Source organism: Fukomys damarensis, unplaced genomic scaffold (assembly GCF_012274545.1).
Source record: "Fukomys damarensis isolate Sample0158 unplaced genomic scaffold, DMR_v1.0_HiC HiC_scaffold_10, whole genome shotgun sequence".
Lineage (NCBI taxonomy): Eukaryota > Metazoa > Chordata > Mammalia > Rodentia > Bathyergidae > Fukomys > Fukomys damarensis.
In genome coordinates, this window is record NW_022900922.1 from 509,780 (window position 1) to 531,302 (window position 21,523).

The window sequence follows — 21,523 nt, forward strand, 5'->3', positions numbered from 1 at the left end:
TCCTTGGGAGAGGGTGGGTGGAGCTGCAGTTGAAATGTATCTATGCAAGGGTTCCTGGACATAAGGCAGAGAAGCAGGGAGGCACTAAATCAGCAGTGCCAGTAAAGCCAGATACTGTTCATTTGGGATATGCATTACAGGTACCAGCTAAAGAAGAAGTTGAATCTCTTCAAGTTAACACCCTTCATGGTCAATTCTGTCCTTGCTGAAGGGAAAGGTGGATTCATAAGGGCCAAGCTAGTGTGTAAGACTTTAGAAAACTTCTTTGCCTCAGCTGACGAAGAGCTGACCATTGATCATGTGCCTATTTGGTGTAAGAACAGCCAGGGACAGAGAGTCATGGTTGAACAGAGTGAGAAACTGGTGAGTATCAAATATCTTACATTTTGGGGTCTGGTCTTACATTTCTGTCTTTCATTTCTTCAGAATTGTTCATAAGAAATTGAAGATGAGCAAGTGAAACTGTAGACCCATCATAGCACTTACAAATTATATGGTATTTTCTCCTAGAAGAACACGGACATTTTAACCCTCATCATAGTCCTTCCATTTAATAGATAAGAATATTGAGTGACTGCCCACAGTTTAGGAGCTTGTCATTGGGTCTTCTGGACCCAGCATCTCATCTGGTGATTGGGAGTCTCATTCTGAGTTTTTTTATTTTGCTATTGGAAAAATCTTTTTTCTTTGTTAATCATTTGCTATTCTTTTTTATTTGTTTGTTTTGTTTTTGGTACCAGGGATCAAACTCAGGTCCTTGCATTGGCGAGGCAGGTGCTGGAACCACTGAGCTAAATCCCCAGCCCTGCTATTCTTGTTTGATTTGTCAGTCATAAATCTAGAAGAATAATTGAGCCTTTTCCGGTTCATCAGCTGTTGTGATCTTTCGCCGTGGCTCCACCATGCCTCGCGTGGCCTCAGCCTCTCACCCCTCTTGGCACTCGAGACCTCCCAGGCTGTTAACAGGCTGCTGTGGAGACTGAGATCGGGGCCTGCCCCGCCCTTTCGTGATGTTCTGTGTTGCCGCTGCTGTGTGTGTAGGTGGCAGTGTGACTCTAGGCCGCTGCCTTCTCTGGGCCTTAAGCTTCGGGGTCCCCTACCACTTGCTTTTCAGAACGGTGTCCTTGAAGCGAGCCGGCTGTGGGACAACATGCGGAAGCTGGGGGAGTGCAAAGAGGAGGCTTTCCAGATGACTCACGACGGTAGGCAAGTTTCCGGGCATCGGGGTCTGCAGGGTGGCTGTTCTCCTTGTGCCATGTGACTCCCGCTGCTCCCTTCTTCCAGGCTATTTGAAGCTCTGGCAGCTGAGCAAGCCTTTACTTGCCTCTTTTGACGCCATCTTTGTGGATGAGGCACAGGACTGTACTCCAGGTGATAACCTATTCAGGACACCCGTAGTCTCAATACGTAGAAACAGCGTCACGATTGTGTAAGAGGACACGTGTGCGATAAGATGATTATTCTCATTTGTGCTAAAGAGGACGAATAAACGACACTTAGCCATTCAGAAATCCTTCTCATTTCATTTAAGATTTCAGCAGTTGTCTCTCCCTCTCATCCAAAGCAGATTTATTTTGCTGAATTTATTAAGATGTTACCGAGTAGTTCTCGTCAGATGGTAGAGACCTAGGCTCTTGCCAAGTGGGAAGAGGAGGTCTGTTTGGAATGTTTGCGTTGTATTTTTCTCAGGTGGTTAGTGGAGACGAGGTGTACTGGGAACACGACTTGCCACGTCATTTGGCCATAGTTGAGTCTTAAAATAGTAGAGAAAGAAGATGGCTCATCTCCTTCTATATTTGCAGTATATCTTCTCACACTCCGTAATTAATCTACGAGTAGAAATAATCTGCATTCCTAGGGTCAGAAACTATTTCTTTATTATGATTTTTTTTAATTGAATGCCTATCCTGTAGGAAAAGACTCCATTGTTGTCCATCATGTGCTGGCTTACTTTTGTGAAAACATTTTCATTCTTCCTTTTTGATACTGAGAATTGAACTCAGGACCGTGTGCTTGCAAGGCAGGCGCGGTGCCACTGAGCCAGATCCCTGGCCCATATCCTTTTCTTTCTTAAAAACAATTTTGGTTTTTTTCTGCATGGTTGGAGTCCTTCAGGTTTCTCATGTCTCCTCCTTCGGTTGCAGCTATCATGAATATAGTTCTGTCTCAGCCGTGTGGGAAGATCTTCGTAGGGGACCCACACCAGCAGATCTACACCTTTCGCGGTGCGGTCAATGCTCTGTTCACAGTCCCTCACACTCACGTCTTCTATCTCACACAGGTAAGAGCTCTGTCTGCTCCTGAGTCTGCACAGTGTCCAAGCAAGCGCTCCCCTTCTCCTCACTGTGTGTAAGGTGTCTTGCTGGGTCCACAGTTTATAGGTTCGTGCCCTTACTTTGAAGCAGTCGTTCTCACAGTGTGGTTCCCCGGAGGTCTGCAAGGTCAGAACTGGTCTTTGTAATACCTTTGCCTTTTTCGCTGGCTGTACATTGGCACCAACAGTGGGTAAAACTGCTAGTGCCATCTCGTGAATCGGGCCTTGGCAGGCAACCAGACTAACAGTCAAAACCCTTCAAGGCATTCAGAATTAAAACGCACGAAAAGGAATTCACTCGACAGTGTCCTTGATGAGCAAGCGAAAATGATTAACTTACTACCTGTTGGCCCTTGAACATTTTTAATCCTCTGTAGGCTGAAATACTGACAAAGCAGTTCTGCTGCTGCTGCTGCAGACTATACAGCCTGATGCTGTCCAAGAGAGACAGTTGAATTGAGGTAGGAGCTGAACTGGCTGCTTTGTTCTTGTAGTGCTGTTTTTATTTGAAAAACACCTTAAAGACTATGTCTCTCATTATTCTGAGCTGGCTGTTTGCTATTTTCTCAAAGATGAGTGAAATGAGCAGTGACTTCAAGGAAAACAGCTGACAGTGTTTATAGCCAATTTTTTTAAAAAAGATAAGCAAACTTAAAACTTTGGAGAAACTTGAGTCTGCCAGGGTGAACATGACAACTTGGTATCCTTGGCTGTGCATAAAGGTGATTATTCCTCCCTTTCCAACTCCACATTTTCTTTGAGGCTGAAATTTCTTCATAAACTTCAGCCATAAAAATGTATCAAAACAGACTGAATGCAGATGTAAGTATGAGAATCTAGGAGTTAAAGAGATTTGTAAAAAAAATCTCACGTAGTGCTGCTGTTTGTCTTTTTTTGTTTCAGGAAATACAGTTATGATTCAAAGCAGTATTATACTATCATGTAATGGATGCTGTTATTTTTAAATGAAGTAAATTGTCTGATATGGTAAATATGGATATGTACACCTCATGAATAAAAGCTCTCTGAAAACTTCTTTTTGGGAACACCAGTTTAGAAGTGTGAGAAGTCCTGAGACCAGACGCGTCTGAACTTCTGCTTTTAATAAAACCTCCCTCTACCTAGAGGATTTGTGCCATCTGTATTAGGGAGTGACCTGTGCTGTGCTTTGCTGTGTTATTTAGAGGTTTCTGGATTCTCGTGACTGTCCTCCCTCCTTTGGGTTTCCATGTGCTGTAGTATTTTAGGTGGCCTTGGCTCAGAGTACTTTTATTTTTTTAATTGACTTTATGTTTTGTTTGTTTGGAATTTTTTGTTTGTTTGCTTGCTTTGTTTGAGGCACACTGGTCACTATATCGCTGTTCTCAAATTTTGTATGTTGCCTCAGCCTTCGGAGTAGCTGGATTAGAAGCATTAATTACCATACCCAGAAATCATTCTGTGAAACAGTTACAGATTTACAGAAAAACAGAGAGTTCTCATATGCCCTGCACACAGTTTCCCCTAGTGCTGTATTGATACCTTACACTGACGTTTTGTAAAGTCCAAAGTTTATTCAGAGTTTTAAATCTCTGAATAATGACTTTTGCTATTCCAGCATTCCAGCCAGGACGTCATGTTACACACAGTTGTTTTGTGTGGCTTTTCTGGACTGTGATAGTTCCTTATACTTCTCTTAATGTTGAGGACCTTGAACATTTAGAGGCGTGCTGTTCAAGTGTGTCTGTGCCAAATTATACTGGAATTTGTTTTTCTTATCATTAGACTTAGGTTATGGTTCCGGGAGGCAGAGCCCAGAAGTAAAGTGCTGTTTTTGTCACATTGCTTTGAGGGTACCTGTTAATCAGTATGGTTTACGACCGTTAGCACACCTGGCTAAAGCAGTGTCTGTCGGATTTCTGCACTGTACTGCAGGCTGTAGAAGGAAATCCCTGTATGAGCCCATGCTTTGAGTAGTAAGTTTTAGAGTATTTCATCAATTATTTGGAACTCTTCTGCAAGGGAGATTTGTCTTTTCTCTCATGGTAGCATAAAGATATTTGTTTATTCAGTGATTTATGTATGGCGGTGTGCGCTCATGAGTATTTATATTATACTTTGGGTTATAGTATACTCCAAATAGTTTAATAGCAACAAAATACTATTTGTTGAAAGTCCAGTTTTCCTTTGATTGTATTACTGCTGTTCCCCAAAACATGTAATACTGTACAGCTTTAAATTATGAGTGCATGGAAAAAGGCAATAAATACCAGGCATTTGAGCAAGAATGATATCTTTCTAGCTGGAGTGGTCAAAGAATAGGGTTTTGGGCTGGTGTAGAAATGATTGAGAGAGTTGAAAAGGGTTCCTGGGCTGATAGAGGCAGCATGAGCTGAGGCAGGAAGTACAGGGAGTGCTCAGGTAATAGTCATCCTGTTTGTGGTTGGTTTGAGCAGGGTAGTAGTTATAAATTAATGGTGAAAGGAGGCTCAGAGGCAAGGGGAGAGACCCATACCTTCTATTAACACTTTGTATACTTCAAACTTTGTAATACTTGATTTTTTTTTTTTTGTACCTGGGATCAAACTCAGAACCTTGTGCTTTGAGGCAGGTGGTGGCACCACTAAGCTAAATCCCCAGCCCTGTAATATTTGATTTTGAAAGCAGGGTAGATTTACTTAAAAGCAAGTGTTACTATTGGTATTGGGAAATAATAGAAAATAAAGACTGTCCAGGTTGTGGAGGAGCCTGAGTGTGAATGCATCTCTTGTTCTCTCTCCCTCCCTCTCGCCTCCCCTCCTCTCCTCTCCCCTTCCCCACGCGTGCTTGCGATCTCTCTCTCTCTCTCTCTCTCTCCCTCTCTCTCTCTCACCATATGTGTTGTTCTCTTTCTATAGATAAGGAATTTCCTAAAAGACTTTGGGGGCAGGTTCAGCTAGCAGAGGGAGAAAGGATCAACAGACGGAGGATCCTGGAGGTAAAGAGGTCAAATAGGTGAGGTATAAAGTTTGAGTGTCTAGGAAGCTGGTAGTGGTAAGAAAAGATAAGATAAATAGTATGATGGAAGAATGGTCAGGGTTTGGGTTTGGGGATAAGGAGGCAGGAAAAATAGATCACACCAGGGTTTCAAGATAGAAAATGCTTTTTTTTTTTTTTTTTTGATACCAGGGATCAAACTCAGGATCTTGTGCTTACAAGGCAGGCATGGCACCACTGAGCTAAAACCCCGGCCCAAAAATGCTATTTTAACACTTATAAATAAAGTCCGCAATTCTTAGATCACCAGGCTCCTGTTTGGGCACAACTGTTTTATTGCGGAGAATTTCCAAATCCTCTTCCCCTGTGCAGTGAGTCATGATTTGGCAGCATAGAAGTAAGCTTACATACCTTAAGGCAGTTGCTAACTCCCTTTTGTTTTGTTATTTTCCAACAGAGTTTTAGATTTGGTGTGGAGATAGCCTATGTGGGAGCTACTATCTTGGATGTCTGCAAGAGAGTAAGGAAAAAGACGTTGGTTGGAGGAAACCACCGGAGTAAGGCTTTTACTGTTCTTTTATTTGCTACAAAAGATAATTGTTGTTTAATTTGATTTGCCACAGAGTTTGTGCTTTCTCCCCAAAGGTGGCATTAGAGGTGATACGAAGGGACAGGTGGCTCTGTTGTCCCGGACCAACGCCAATGTGTTTGATGAGGCTGTGCGGGTAACTGAAGGAGAAGTACCATCAAGGATACATTTGATTGGGGTGAGAGCAAATTTCTGTTGAGGTCTTCATGCACAGAAACGCTCTAGACAAACAGACCTGATGAAAATGTTCGACTTCTTAGGATTTGTGCAGGAGAGCTTTTGGGTTTTTGCCTCTTTTTATCAGGCTGCGTCATGACTGACGGCTTTTTTATTTGTGGCCACTCTGAGGATGCTAGTGAAACATTCCTGTACAGTCAGACCCAATAAGGACCATTGATCTTTTCTTCCATTCTTCAGCAAGCCAAGGCTCTTTATAGTGGGCTGTGTAGCGAGGCTGCTTGCTGCCTGAGGCTTCTCCGACTGTGTGAGGTAGCTGAGCTGACCACATGCTGGCAGCACCGGTTACCCTGGAATGCGTGGTGGGAAACCTGGGTTCTAGCTCTGGCTCTGTCACTAACTTATGTGGCTTGGGGCAAGTCACAACTTCTGTGTGCCTCATTCTGTCTGTCTCTAAGACAAAACAGTGCCTTTCCCTGACCTGTTTCACAGGAAAGTTAAGATGCAATGAAGCAAAGTTATGTGGCTAAGTGATACTCATTTATAGAAAATATTTTTGAGGGCCTATCAATTGCTAGGTACTCAATATATGTATTCAGTGATTCATAATCAAAAGGTGCTTGATGTTTCTGTTTTAAAATAAAGATTATAATTCATGTATCGGAAATTTCTGAACTAAAATGTAAACCAGTATTTCAGTAGTAGTTCTCGTTTTTGCTGATTTTTTTTGTCTTTATAGTATATTTTTTGTACAATTGAAATCATGGCATATATAAAGATGTGTGCTTTTCTTTTATTCACAGACATTTTCTTTCATTGCTACTATAATTGCTTTATAATATTGATCTAGTGGATATAGCATAATTTAGCCATTTCATTATTGTAGAAGAATCCTAGTTTGGACTCTCATGTGTCCTGGCCGTGATTAGTTAGTTAGTTAGTTGCTCTCCTTCATTCTCTTGCTCCCTCTTCCTACCTGTGGCATGTGTCGTTGTCGTGATCGTATATCTGCTTGTGAGCTCTCTGCTTGTGTCCTTCCTCGAAACATGAAAAGTCTTTGGAGCAAGGTGCCCTAGTCACTCTATCTACTGGATCTGGTGCTGTGTGATCTAACCAGTATTCAGCAGGCACTGCTTAGGTAGAACAGGGTTACTATGGCACAGTTACACCTTTTCCTGCAAGAGCTGACCTTTAAAATCATAGAATAGCCTGGACCCACGGACACTGTTTCCGTCCCTCAGGAAATAGTGGTAAGTATTCCCATTCGCCACTCTACTCACTCTTCGTGGCAACCGTTTCCTGCTCCTGGAGGGAGACTCACATTGCCCTCACACTGGGGAGAAAGCAACGTGCTGCTAGGTCTCACCTTTTCAAAAACACAGGGGGAGGGGCCGGGGATTTAGCTCAGTGGTTCCACTGCCTGCCTCGCAAGCGCAAGGACCCAAGTTCGATCCCTGGTACCAAAAAAAAAAAGAAAAGAAAAAGAAAAAACATAGGGAGAGTTTTAGGTAGCAGCTAAAATTTATAATTTGATAATTCTGAGTTTTCAGGCTACTCAGTAACTCAATGCTGTGTGCTTGATGAAGTTCCTCACTTAACTGGGCATGCTTTAGCTGCACTTTAAGATCATTTCCAAGAAACCATCTCATTTAAAATTCCTATCCCTGTATTAGGTTTATTTTGTTTTGTTAAGAAGCAAAACAAAAATCCCACCAAAAAACTTTTTCAGGGGATTAAATCATTTGGATTGGACAGAATCGTTGATATTTGGATCCTCCTTCAGCCAGAGGAAGAGAGAAAGAAACGTGAGTACCCGCTGGGCTGGAGCAGAGGAAAGCAGCACTCAAGGGACAGGGACGGAGACGGCTCAGGTTGGGTCTGAGTCAGGGTTCTCGTCATCATCCTGGAGAAGCGGCTCTTTCCCCTTGAAGAGAGGAATGCCCAGGACCTCTTGTTTTTAGAGGTACTGAAAGGCTGTTCTAGATCTTTCTCTCAAGAATCTCATTACTTTCCATCATTGGTCCCTTAGGTTGTCTCCCCTGCATCCCTGTCTACCTGGCCAGCTTTACACTGACGTCTTCACGTTGGGCCCCACATAGCTTCTGGTATTTCCGCAGCACTTTCTTTTCCTTTTGATTGCACTTTGACAAATCCCTGTGAAGTAGCTGAGGAGCTGCAGCCTAGGGCTGCAACTCCTCAGTTGGTGCAGGAGGGACCATCTGCTAATTTGCCTAGGGACACATGGTGCATTAGACACCGCCAGGATGGGAACCTGGGTCTCCCGCCTAGGAGCCAGCAGTGCCAAGTTCCAGCCAAGAGTATGCAGCCGCCGTCTTAGAGTCGGGACAGCTTGCCTCCTGGTGACTGTGCTGTGTTCTCCACAGGAAACCTCATCATTAAAGACAGATTCATCAGAAGATGGGTGCACAGAGAGGGCTTTAGTGGCTTTAAGAGGTATGTGACTGCTGCGGAAGACAAGGAGCTTGAAGCAAAGATCGCAGTTGTTGAGAAGTACAACATCAGGGTTCCAGAGCTGGTGGAAAGGATAGAGAAATGCCATATAGAAGACCTGGACTTCGCAGGTGAGGAAAGCTGCTGCTGCTTTATGCTCCTCCAAATGGAGCAGATTTTCTTCTTGTAATCCATCCTGCAAGTGTCTGTGAACCTGAGTTACTGTGCTGTTTAAGAGAAATGGGGACAAAAGCCGGGCGTGGTGGTGCACGCCTGTAGTCCCAGCACTCGGGAGGCTGAGGCAGGAGGATTGCTGTGAGTTCGAGACCAGTCTGGGCTACACAGTTCCAGGTCAGTCTCCACTACATAGTGAGCCCCTGTCTCAAAAAATCCCCCCCCAAAAAAAAGAGAGAGAGAGAGAAAAATGGGACAGAGACCTGGGTTTGACCCTAAGTACCACATAAAACAGAGAAAAGGGAGCAGAGTGGGGCGCTCATTCTTCCTTGCGGGTCTTTATTGCTGTGCCACTTCCAAGCCAGCAGATGGAGTTTTTGAGTGCAGCTCTACCATGTCTGACTCTGGGCAAGCCACATAACCCTCTCCTGGGCACCTGTCCCTTCCTGTTTCAAATGCAGAGGGTGGGTCAGGGTTCCCCGAACTCTGGAATGTGTTTCTTAATGGTGCTGCTGCAGAGAATTTTCTCAGAACCTTTTCTTTTCCTGACTGTAGTTTCCCCTTTGTCCTTTTCCTCCAAAGCTTCACATCAGCAAGGAAACTTTCTGCTTCTGTTTCTTTCCCTGGGAAGCCCCGCCTAACCAAGTGCTGTCTTTCCATTGTAGAGTATATTTTGGGCACTGTGCACAAAGCCAAAGGCTTGGAGTTTGATACAGTGCATGTTCTGGACGATTTCGTGAAAGTGCCTTGTGCCAGGCATAATCTTGCCCAACTTCCTCACTTCCGAGTTGGTAAGGAGACCAGTCTTCCCTTGGGTGCTCTTGCTTTAGTAGTTAGGAATAACCTGGCTTTTGAGGACCTATCATTTGCTAGGTACTCAATATATGTATTCAGTGATTCATAATCAAAAGGTGCTTGATGTTTCTTTTTTTAAAATAAAGATTATGTATTCATGTGTTGGAAATTTTGGAACTAAAATGAAAAATTGCATGTAATCCCAGTATTTCAGTAGTATTTCTTTTTCACTGCCTGGATTTTGGTTGAATGGTGTGACCTGCTTACAGGGTCCTTCTAGAAGAAAATAATAGAAACACCTCCTAGTCTTGAACTCCCGATTCTTAATGTTGTGGCTTTTAGAACAATTGAGCTTTCACAGGGGCCTCTGTCTCAGGAGTGCCTGCGTTTGTGCTCACATCTGACTCTCAGTCTTGAGCTTTGCACTATCAGAGTGTGGGTGTCCACTCTCATCTTTTTAAAACATTCAATTTACCTGCGTACCATAGTATTCTTTTCTTTAATTTTCTCTCTTTCATTAAAAATTAAAAATCATAAAAGATGAAATAGCACACTTTATCATTTGCCTATTTCTTTTTTCTTGTACCAGGGATTGAACTTAGAACCTTGTGCTTGAAAGGCAGGCACAGCACTACGAGCTTTGTCCCTGGCCATCATTTGTCTACTTTTTAGTAAATTTATATTCCAGGCTAGTTATTAAACTCTAAAGCACCAGTCCTATTGTTTTGGTTTTAGAGTAAGACCATTTGAAGCTTCCAAACAAAAAAACTGTTCTGTATGGATTGAAAATTTGGAGCAGCATAAATTGAAGTGGTGAAAATGTAGATATTAAACATCCCTCACATCTGATGAATATAGCCCAAAAGGGGAGAGATGTGTTGAACGCAAGTAGGAGTGGAGTGAGAAGAAAGGTGACCACAGAGTGATTATCATCTGCTTTTTCTTGGGGAGGGTGCTTTACGGGGGCACAGTTTACAATCTGAGTGACCCACCCATTTGAAGTGTACGCTTTGGTGGCTTTTAGTCTAGTCGCTGCTTTGTTGTACTGGGTCCTGAGACTGAGACATGCGAAGTGTACGGTGGGCAGAACAGACTTATTCGTATGTTTTTTTCCCCCGATCGTCCTGTGACAACTTCAGACATTTCTAGACTGGACAGAGTCAGTCCTGAGGGACACTGTATAAGGAAATGGAAAAAGCATAGGTGTTGGGTCCCACCATGGCCCTTGATTTGTAGTGGCCTCATTTTGTGGGTGACTTTCTCCCATCCAGCACAGTTCCCCACTCCTCTCAGGTATTTCGAGGAGAGCTGGGATAGTGGACATCAGCACTGTATTGGTTACCATTCTGATGTTAATTATAAATTAACACCTACTGAGGCTAAAAAACTAATCTTCAAGGTTTTTGTTGTTGATGTTGATGTTTGTAGGAAACCTTTGTATATGCAACCAGCAAATCTGGAGTGGTTTTAAGAGGAATTAGTGAGGGTTGTAAACATTTAGATGAGATTATAGTTCTTATGAGCAGGCTTTGAGTTACGTTTTTCCTTTCTGTAGAGTCATTTTCTGAAGACGAATGGAATTTACTGTATGTTGCAGTAACTCGTGCCAAGAAGCGTCTCATAATGACCAAATCACTGGAAAACATTTTGACTTTGGCTGGGGTAAGAGGAACAAGGGCATGATTAATTTCACCATGTTTGAACTTGTTTGGTTTGAGTGAGGGAGCAAGCTGTAGGTCACAGGGCTTTGGGTCGGAAAGTTAGATGGGAAAGGAAGAGCTTTAGTGTGCAGAGGCCAATCATGAAGCAAGAACCGTTTTAACTGAGGAACGAAAGTATGGCTCCTTTCTGGATTTCTTTCCTAATTTAGTTTTTAAAGGTCTGTTTAAAATATCAGTTGTTTTTATGCATTTCTTAACTTCTTCGCTCCATTAGTTCTCGACATTTAGGGGGAAATTGGCGATACTGTCTTCTGCGTCTACACGTCCTGCCTTTCACTCCCTGTTCTTTCGGAAATGGAAGCTGTCGCTGCCACCAGGACGCTTGCAAAGGCAGTGGCCCCTAGCCTTCCCAGGACCTGCTAGTGTGCAGCTACCTGGCCAGGATCACTGGCTAAGATGCACAAAAGTGAACTCTTTTTTTGTTGTTTGTACTTTTCAGCCTTTTCAACCTTGTTGGAAACTGAACCACACATTTCAACTATTCAGTCCATCTTTAGAATTTTCGATACTTGAAGTCTAACATTTGAATCTTATGTAGAAACATTTTTGCTTTCTTAAGAATCCCCGGACATAAAATTTTATATCGCAGGCAGGTTTATTGAGAGAGCCATGGTAACGCTGCCTTCTGGGAAGTGAGACCTGTAGCAGCTTTAGAGTCTACATTGCGACTAACAGCAGTGAACCTTGGGTGAGGGGTGGCTGGGACAGGAACCATCTTTAGAGAGTGATGTTCAGAATGTCAGAGTTGATAAGCAGTGGAATACAGCCTGGGTACTCGTGTCTGAACATTTATTGAGTGTCTAATATGTGCATCTTTATAGGCTCTGGAGTTGTAATGGTTGGCAAAAGAAATTCCTGCCTTCATGGAGCCCGCATCTAGATTAGGACAAGGTGGACAACAAATCCACGAACAGATAGTTTTCTTCACACTTTTGAGGAAGTTACTATCAAAACCTAAAAGGAGAACTTTTACAAATAAATACTCTTTGTGACTATGTTGCCTAGGCCAAAGTGGAAGGATTGCTTAAGAGCAGAAGTTCAGCCTGGGCAGCATAGCAAGACCCCGTCTCAAAAGCAACAGAAAGAATTTATGCAAAAACTTATTTCATAGGACTGATTAGCTTACGCTTTTATTATGCTTTAACCTCTCGTGTCTCCTTTATCACTTTTCCTGTTAACTTCTCTGAGATAGGCTTATTTGATGATAAAAATAGTTCTGCAGTTCAAAGTCAGATGCATTTTTCCCCAAACAGATTTCTCCCTGAGCATCACTGAGGATGACAGCCCAAGCATCAGAGTCCAGTTTCCTCAGGGACACTCGGGTCACCTGTGCACTGTTTCCACACAGGGTTAGGAAGTACGTATTTTAAGCATTACAGGCCATGTAATCTCAGCCCTGGTTTTGAACCACAAGAGTGACCATGGATAGTATGGCATTGAATTAGTGTGTTGAGGTTACAATAAAACTTAATACACAAAAAACGTACTGGTCTGGATTGGGCCCACTTGTAGGTTGTGGACTTTGGTTTAGATCTAGGTATGTGACTTTTCCTAATCTCTCAACCAGTACCTCAAGGAATTAAACAGACTAGTAATGTTTATGTACAAGTAGCTCCTACCTGCTGTGTGATTTGATTTTGTATATAACCTTTGATTATAAATACTTTTTTAGAATTTGTAGTATGGTTTTCTCATAGAATTACTTTTATAGTAGTGATTAAACCTTTAACAGAATGAATTGTTATATTGGTAACTTTTGGGGCGAGGGATTTAGCTCAGGGGTGCCACCGCCTGCCTTGCAAGTGCAAGGTCCTGGGTTTGATCCCTGGTACCAAAAAAAAAACCCGAATCTATATTGGTAACTTAATAGAGTGTTATATAGTGGAGCCTTGATTCACAAACTTATTTCCTTCCACGTTTGTGTTTTGTGCAGGAAAGATGACCGCAGGCATATTGGTCACCCAATGCAGAGTTCACAAACAAAAGCAAAAGTTTGCCAAACACTTCTGTTTATGAACCAAATTGTTCGCAAGCAAAAGCATTTGTGAACCAAGGTACCATTGTAGAACAGGAGGATCATTTTGCAGTATGTGTTAAATAGAGTTGTTTCTTTTTTAACATAGAATTTCCAGACATTAAAGAGTTGTGAAACTGTATTGAATAAACATATACATGGTACTCCTATATATGTATTTAGAGTATACATTTCTTCTTTTCCATAACTACAGTGCCATTTTCAAGCTTTAAAAAATTTAGAATGTATGGCCTTTACTAACCAATCCATAGTCATTTTGTTATGATTATTAGTTTTGGTTACTTTTCTTGTTGCTGAGACAAAATACCAAAGTTAAAGGAGGAAAGATTTGTTTATTTCAGCTCATAGCAAGTAGAGGTACAAATAGCTGGTTGTTAAATTTAATTCTAATATATGAAGTCCATAGTCGGCTGGCTCCACAGCAGAGGGACATAGCATAAGAGAAACAGTCCATGGCAAAACAGGCAAGAAACAGCAAGCAGCAGGAGCAAGCAGCAGTTGGCAGGCTTGCCTTGCCCCTTTATCCCATGCAGGCTTACAAGCCTTTTGGGTGGTGCCACTCACAACCATGGTGGGGCTTCTGTCTTCAGTAAATCCGTGCAGCCACACAGAACTATGCTGATTTTAATCAGTGGACTAATTTATTACCACACACCCTCAATCCCAGTATCACACCATTAACCCACAGTCACTCTTGATCCAGCCATCTCCAAAAGGCCTCACCTAAGACCTTGAGGCTTTGAGGGGACATCTCGATACGAGCCATAACAACGTCAGCATGCCTGTTTTTGTAGTGATCTCTTTAAGTCAGGATCCAAATAAACATTTGGCTGATAGTCTCTAAATTATTTAATTTAGAGGAATCTGCTACTCCCTTCATCTCTTGCTTAATTCTCCTTTGTGCAGAAACTGGGCCAGATGCTCCACATTCTAGATTTGCTTCCTGCGGAGTCGTGTAAATGGCTCTGTCATCGTCTGTCCTGGGTTTCCTATAGCTGAAGTCGCGGTGGAGGTTTGATTTGACTGAGTTGTAACTTTTTCTGCAGGAGCACTTCATGGGATAGAGAACAGTTGTGCGTCATGTGTCAGGAAGCACCTGGTACCAGGGTGCCTTGTACCTCGTCCTTTTAGTGAATTCAGTAGATGATGGTGCTAACAAATCCTTCTTTTTTTTTTTTTCAGTACCGGGGTCCTTGCATTTGCAGGGCAGGTGGTAGAACCACTAAGCTAGATCCCTGGCCCCACAAATCCATATTTTTGAAAAGAAAAATAATTCTCATCTCAATGTTTAATATAATTCTAATATATAAAGCCACATAAAGCAATTTAAAGGTAATGTCACCTGGTGGGGGGTGGGATCTGCCACCCATCCCATCCCGTCTGGTGGCCCCACGTACCGATAGCGCTCGTTCTGCTTGAGAGTAACCCTCATCCCGAGTTACCAGCAGCTCACTGGCTCACTTGGCTTCATGGCATTTTGTTTTCTCATTAGCTTTTTTTTTTTTCTGGTATTGGAGCGTGAACTCAAGGCCTTTGCACTGAGTGAGCTACCTCTTCAGCCCTTCTTCTATTTCTTATTTTGAGACAAGGTCTTGGTAACTCACCCAGTCTGGGCTCAGACTTGCATCCTTTTGCCTCATTCTCCTGGTTGACTCTTCTGTTTTTTAACCAGTTGTGAATCACCAACACTGTGAATACTGTCAACAAGACATTTTTTCATATGCTCTCTTCTTTTTTTTTTTTTTTGGTACCGGTTATCAAACTCGGGTCCTTGCACTTGCGAGGCAGGCCACCGAACCGCTGAGCTTAAATCCCCGGCCCACTTCTTTCATTTTGTGAAGCTGTACATCCCTGCGATATAAGAGCCTTTTTAGCCTTTGCTTTATAACTGTCATGAGTTGTCCTGCAGTTCATTTCAGATTTAACGTTCAAAGATTTTTACTTCTTTTACACTTGAATATGTTCTTTTCCACTGAAAATTATGGTTTCTAACAGTATTTATTGTTTGTGCTATTATATGTGTTTCCAAATAATACGTTTATTATTATTATTATTGGGTTTTTTTGTACCAGGGATTGAACTGGGGACCTTGTGCTTGCGAGGCAGGCGGCAGAACCACTGAGCTAAATCCCTGGTCTTATATCATTATCATTGATAAAATACTGACTGGAACTCAAGATTTTTAATGGCTCCATTTCTCCTGGGCATGTATTTTATTAGTGATGCCTGGTCAAAATGCCATGTTCTGAAGTCATTTGAAGTATGTCTTTTTTCCTTTGTGGTTTTATCACTAATTAAATATGCAGTTAGATATAATTATTTGTAATCCACTCGGGGATTGTGTCCCTTTCTTTTTATTTAATTATCCTTTTTTGTTGTTGTTGTTGTTGTTTTGGTACCGGGGATTGAACTCGGGTCCTTGTGCTTGCGAGAGGAGTGGAACCACTGAGCTAAATCCCCGGCCCTAATTGTCCTTTTTTGAATGTGTAAAGTTCATTTGTTTTCAAAGTCCTGACTTTGTAACAAGAGAAGTCTCTTTCACCCCTGTCCCCTTCAGATTATTGTCTTCCATTAGAAGCTTTCTTTTTAAAAAAAATCAGTTAATTTATCCTTCAATATCTTTCTGGGGCTGGGGATTTAGCTCAGTGGTTCCACTGCCTGCCTCGCAAGCACAAGGACCCAAGTTCGATCCCCAATACCAAAAAAAAAAAAAAAAAAAAAAAAAAAAAATCTGTATCAAGAAATCTGTATGTATTTTAACATTCTCCTTTCCACAAAAGGTAGCATTCTGTGGGTGTTGTGTACCTCGCTTTGTCATTTAGAAATACGCGTGGAAATCACTCTCTCTCTCCAGTCATGTTCTCATTCCTGTACTGTGTCAGTTGCCCTGGTTGTTGCAGTCCCTCACAGAGGGACACTGGGTTGCTTCCAGTCACTTGTTTGCTAATGCCAGGTGTGTGATCTTCTCTGTGAGTCACGGTCTCTCTCAGAAGTGCATCTCGGAGGCGCATTTGTAAACATGGAGCTGCCAGGTCAGGTGAACGTGAGTGTGATCTTTCTAGCTGTTTCACAATTCCTCATGGAACTGGTATCATCTTCGAGCCCCACCCGTGATGCGTCCCTTAAAGAGGCTGTTTAAACCTAACTTACTGTAAACAGCTTGTCAGGTGGTTGCTGCACACATTTATGGGGAAAATAAGTTTTTCCCACAGAAGAACAGAACTCAGACTCTAGAGAAATACTTCTTCCTCAGTGAGACTGAGTTGGGAAGCACTTGTCTGCCCAGAGGAGGCTCTGAGGAAGCCTGGGAAGACCGCCTGTTTGTGTGAACAGATGTGAAGTCTGAAAGACTTTCTGTGAGAGGAGTACTGCTTTGTTTTTAAAATTGCAGTTTGTGCATATGTAGGGACGTCTTGTTTAAGAGTCAGCAAGGCTGGCCAGAAAGGATGTTGAAGGCTCTGCTGTGTGGTTGAGAGTAATAATTGAGAGGCTACGAAAGCCTGTTGAGAAGGACAGAGACATGGGTAGTGGTATCTTAAAGACAGAGTGTGCAGTTTTCTGCTACCTGGACTGAAAATACACTTAGATCTCGACAGGTAGCCTCCTTTTTCTCTCACCCCTGGGTTAGTCTATTTGTGTTGCTAGGATGAAATACTTGAGGCTAGCTATTTTATTGTCAAGAGGTCTATTTGACTTCATCCTGGTGGCTGGGGCGTTGAAACAGTGTAGCACCAGCGTGCTGCTCAGGGCCCTCTGGCGCCATCGCAGCATGGTGTGTGCAAGCAGCCAAGTGTGTGTTGTGACCTCACTTCATAACAGCCTGCCTGCTCTCAAGAACGCACTCCTCAAGACCAGAATTAATCCCTTCTGAGGTGGTGCCCCCGTGACCTAGTCACCTCGCACGAGTCTCTGCTTCTTAAAGTTTGTACCATTCAACCCAGCTATGCTGGGAACCAAGCTGCCAGCACACAAACCATATTCAAGCCATAGGAATGAATCTCTTAGAAAATGTCTTCGCAGGTATTTTTGTTCATTTGTCTCTCTAAAAGTTTAAGTGTTGAGGAAATGTTGAAGTATTGGAAACGGAGAAAGGGACTTTACCAGACTGCGTTACTCTGCAGTAAGTCCTGGTCTCCTGTGAGCCACGACAGCACAGTGAATGAACTTATTATACAGGAAAGATAGGAAAAATGAGACTTTGAGAAGAAGCTGAGCGTTGGGTCTGAGCAGTGCTGCTCTGGGCGGCAAAGCAGAATCCGCAGAGCCTGCCATATCTTTATTTAGTACACCGGGAGAAACAAAAGTGACAGACAACTGGGGCAGCAGAAATCCTAGAATAGCGAGCACCTATACAGGTGAAGATTTGAGTCCTCCAAGGACGTCTCCAGCTGGTGTGGTCCTGCTGTGCAGCATCACAGCATGTGGGGACCTAGGAGTCTCAGCTGTGACCAGAGGTGAAGATGGAGTGAAGTCTTCACATGCCCGTAGCTGGCCTGTAAACAGGACAACTAGGCCCTCGTCGTGATATTTCCCAAAAATTGTGTAGAACTGCTCCCGACAAAGTATGATGTGGAAAAAGCCTAACTGCCCAGAAGATCTTAGGTGTCTTTATTGAGATCTCGTAAGTGTATCCCTTGGACAGGCCTCCCGTGGAGTTTGTGCTCAGCAAGTACCTGTCCAAGGATGAAAGAAGTGCCTTCTTCTGTGGATGGTTGTGGTACAAAGCTCAGGCCCTGGGCAGGCCTGGTCCACTCCCACTTTTGTGATTGAGGGCCTGTTACTTAAACACTCTGCCTCAGTTTCTCCATCTGTAAAACTGTCATAACGACAATAACTGCACCTCAAAAAGTATTTTTTACGCATCGGGTAGATATCAACTTATTCTGTCACATTGAAGTATTACATTTTGATGCTATCAGATCCTGGGCTCAAAACAGTCAGACTGTTCATAGTACATATTAGATGTGATCAAAATATACAGTGAATGTTTATGTTGTAAATTTATTACAGTAAAAGACACTCCTGCAATACTCCCCTTTGCTTCAGATATACTGATCCCATCTTCTTTGCCCCTTTCTGAAGCAGCCCTGGAAGGCCTTCTTTTTGTTTTTTTGAGGGTCTCACTACGTAGTTGAGTCTGACCTGGAACTCACTATGTAGCCCAGGCTGGTCTCAAACTCACAGCGATCCTCCTGCCTCAGCCTCCCGAGTGCTGGGATTACAGGTGTGCGCCACCACGCCCGGCTGGAAGGTCCTCTTTTGTGAATGTCTCTATGAGGTGTAATAAATGTGGTGAATGCTCGTGACAGCTGTGTCCTCGTTCACCTTACTTATGGAGTCTGGTGCTGTGTAACTTAGGGCTTTTTCCCAAATTCAGAATGCCCACAAGAAGTGAATGTTCTGATCGATTCGCTACATTAAGGCAGCCACAACAGCACAACTAGACACTCATGAAATACTTCCATAATGTTTTTTTTTTACTGTAATAAACTTTAAAAAAATTTAACATTCATTGCATTTTCCAGTCACATACTTTTCACTGTCCATGTTTTATGTGACATGTGTCCTGTGCTCACAGTACATACCATACATGCATGAATAAGTGTGTTCGTAGCATATATTATGTATTCAAAATGCACACTGTATAAGTAATACTGCTTATAAACATTATTTTGTATTGCATACTGTATTTATGGACATATCATACATATAACCGTAGCGCTGTTTGAATGTACTAGCTTGTCATTTGTGCTTTGCATTGTAAGGCTGTCATAGCTATAATGAGACCCCAAAGGCTATCTGATATGTCACCAGAATGCTGAAGCAGAGTCCAGTTGCCTTGTTTTATCTTTTTCTTCCTTTAGTGTGACCCTTGATGATGACCCGGCAGGCATATCTGTGCCAGCTGCGAAGGGAGTGGTGGAGGACACAAATCCAGAACAGTGAGATTCAGAAAGATGATAGCTATTTTGTATGGGTAGAGGACCTCCACAGCTGTACAGCAAACACTGGTTTTTCATCTATACAAACTGACCCATCTCACTCCCCCTTTTTTCCTGCCATCCTGAAAGATCTACTAATCTTCAAATAACATTCTGTTACAGACATGTCATTGGCATGGACACCTCCTCTGGCAGAGAGAGTGGGAGTTGCCAAAGCTCTAGAAGGGGGAAGGCCCCACAAGTGCCTCGCTTCGTCTGGGGCAGGTGATGGCAGCACCAACCTCAGGGAGGCTAGGGCCACTTGCTTTCTATTAAGCTAGGTTTTTCTTTTTCTTTGGGTACCAGGGATTGAACTCAGGACCTTGTGCTGTTAAGCTAGATATTAAAGAGTTTTGTTTTTTTTTTTTAACATCCAACGATGTTCCTATTCTGTTTTTAAAAAAGTGTAGTTGTCAGTGTAATGGGTTTGTTATAGTTATTTTCAAAATGAATTAATATTTATATGATTTCTTAGTTTAGAATGCGAACATGGCGAACGTTCATGAAACTCATAGACAAAGTGTTTTAGGATCCCATAATGTTTAGCAGTGTAAAGGGTCCTGAACCTGCATGGCTGCTCTGGAGAAGTATTTCACAAGCTGTAGCTTACAATTCTTTGATGATTTGTGAAATTAATTCAGTGGGCTATGACAAGGTTTCAGGAAATGAAATGGCTTAAAATCTAAACTCAGCGTACATTGCGTGTAAGTTTACATGGTATTTTGTGACATTTTATTTCAGCTTCTCAGGTACTTGCATGGAATTGTAGTGGTAAGTGGTAAGTAAACTTTGAAAGCCAGCCCTGAAGAAATTTGTGCAGTGGGCTAGGAAACTTGTACAAGCATATTCATTGCTATGAATTTCCACACCAGGGGAATGGATACATAAGTGTGAAAGTGCTATGATCAAGACCTCCGTAGCACCTGGGAGAAATGTACTAGGTGAGAAGGAAACCAGGAGTATAATATTTATGTGAGCAAATGTCTTTGAAAGGGTATCTTATGTTCTTGGATATATGTATGCACAAGCATGGCTGTTTTGGAACAGGTTAGAAAAGACAGCAAATTCAAGATGCCTGCTGCCTCTGGAGAAAGAATTACAGACGATAGGCAAAGGGACATCACCAAAATCTCTAGTTTTTTAAAAGCAATTTCACACTTTCCTTTTTCAGTCCTTGTCATTTGAAACTGAAGTGTTTATATATTTTCCATTTTGTGTAGCGGATAGGTAGGTTCCTCAAGAGAAAAAAAATCAAACGTGGGATGTAGGTGGTGGAAAAAAATTGATAACTAGCAGTTTTAGTCCGGAAAATAGGAAATCATAATTTATTGGTCAGCAGATAATTGTAGTCCTGCTGTCCTGCAATTTGCTGTTCCTCGGGGCCACAGTACCTCAGATGGAGGGGCCTGATGTTGCTGCATCTCCACTTTAGGAGACTACACACGGGGCACGAGCACTCCACAGGCACTGTTGTGTTTGTTCCTCAGCAACCATAGAAAGTGGATATCATGTTATCTGCATTGTACGGATTCAGACAAACTGGGAGCGGAGTCACTTGCCCGCTGGCCAGCCAGCAGCTTGGGAAGGCGGAAACATTTGGGGTTGTCCTGGGCAAGTTCCTCTGGGGTTCTCTGTTTTGGCTTGGGCTGTAAAGTGAATGCACGAATAGTTTTCTAATGATGCGGTTGGGGATGGGTTACTACAAGATAAAATCCAGAAATAGTCCTAAAATATTGTAACTTTGTATGTCTGTCCATTACATTTTTGAAAAAACGAAAAACTAGCAATTACACCAGAACAAGTCGCACTGTCTTGGGTACTCTTTTCTGCGATAACTGGAAGCAAGAAGAGTCACGGATGAGTCAAGCATCTCTGGATTGCTGTAAACATGTCTCCAGCTCCCCAGCGCTTGGAGTTTCCCAGGAGGGAGCAGAGATATTTCGATTGACTTTTTTCTGTCTCTTTCTTTCTCAGGAGTACTTCTTGCAAGTCGAGCTGACAAGTAATGTTTTAAAAACAGGAGTGGTTTGCTGTTGTGTGGCGCAGTGCAACAACGCCATCCCTGTGGATACCGTCCTCACCATGAAGAAACTGCCGATCACTTACGTATGTTGGCTGTCTGCAGACTTTATAATTACAAACATTTCGTTGCTTGTGAACAGTGTGCTTATCTGGGTTTTGGCTGAGGTACATAAAAGAGGCCTTTTTGTGATCTTTTTTTTTTTTGAACGGCTTTTTATATGTAAAGCACAACCAGTGTGAGGTCTGCCCTTACGTCAGACAGTAAAATCAAAGCTCAGGACGGGTGGAACTGTCTGAACAAGCTGACTT

At 42.7% G+C, this 21,523-nt stretch overlaps 1 protein-coding gene across 8 annotated transcripts in view; it reads left to right on the top strand.

The window, feature by feature from the left end:
• Fbh1 (F-box DNA helicase 1) overlaps window positions 1-21,523 on the top strand; it is a 45,257-nt gene that overhangs the window by 22,715 nt on the left and 1,019 nt on the right. For 6 of the 8 annotated variants that reach the window (XM_010621425.3, XM_010621421.3, XM_010621424.3 and 3 more), the window contains 11 exons: window positions 141-363; window positions 1,115-1,202; window positions 1,285-1,371; window positions 2,145-2,281; window positions 5,727-5,826; window positions 5,915-6,036; window positions 7,765-7,840; window positions 8,420-8,617; window positions 9,326-9,451; window positions 11,011-11,117; window positions 21,167-21,298. In XM_010621425.3, the coding sequence (XP_010619727.1) occupies window positions 141-363; window positions 1,115-1,202; window positions 1,285-1,371; window positions 2,145-2,281; window positions 5,727-5,826; window positions 5,915-6,036; window positions 7,765-7,840; window positions 8,420-8,617; window positions 9,326-9,451; window positions 11,011-11,117; window positions 21,167-21,298 (1,396 nt within the window). Of the gene's footprint in view, window positions 1-140; window positions 364-1,114; window positions 1,203-1,284; window positions 1,372-2,144; window positions 2,282-5,726; window positions 5,827-5,914; window positions 6,037-7,764; window positions 7,841-8,419; window positions 8,618-9,325; window positions 9,452-11,010; window positions 11,118-21,166; window positions 21,299-21,523 lie in introns of those variants that run through there. The other 2 variants (XM_019207098.2, XM_010621428.3) reach the window with 2 other exon arrangements.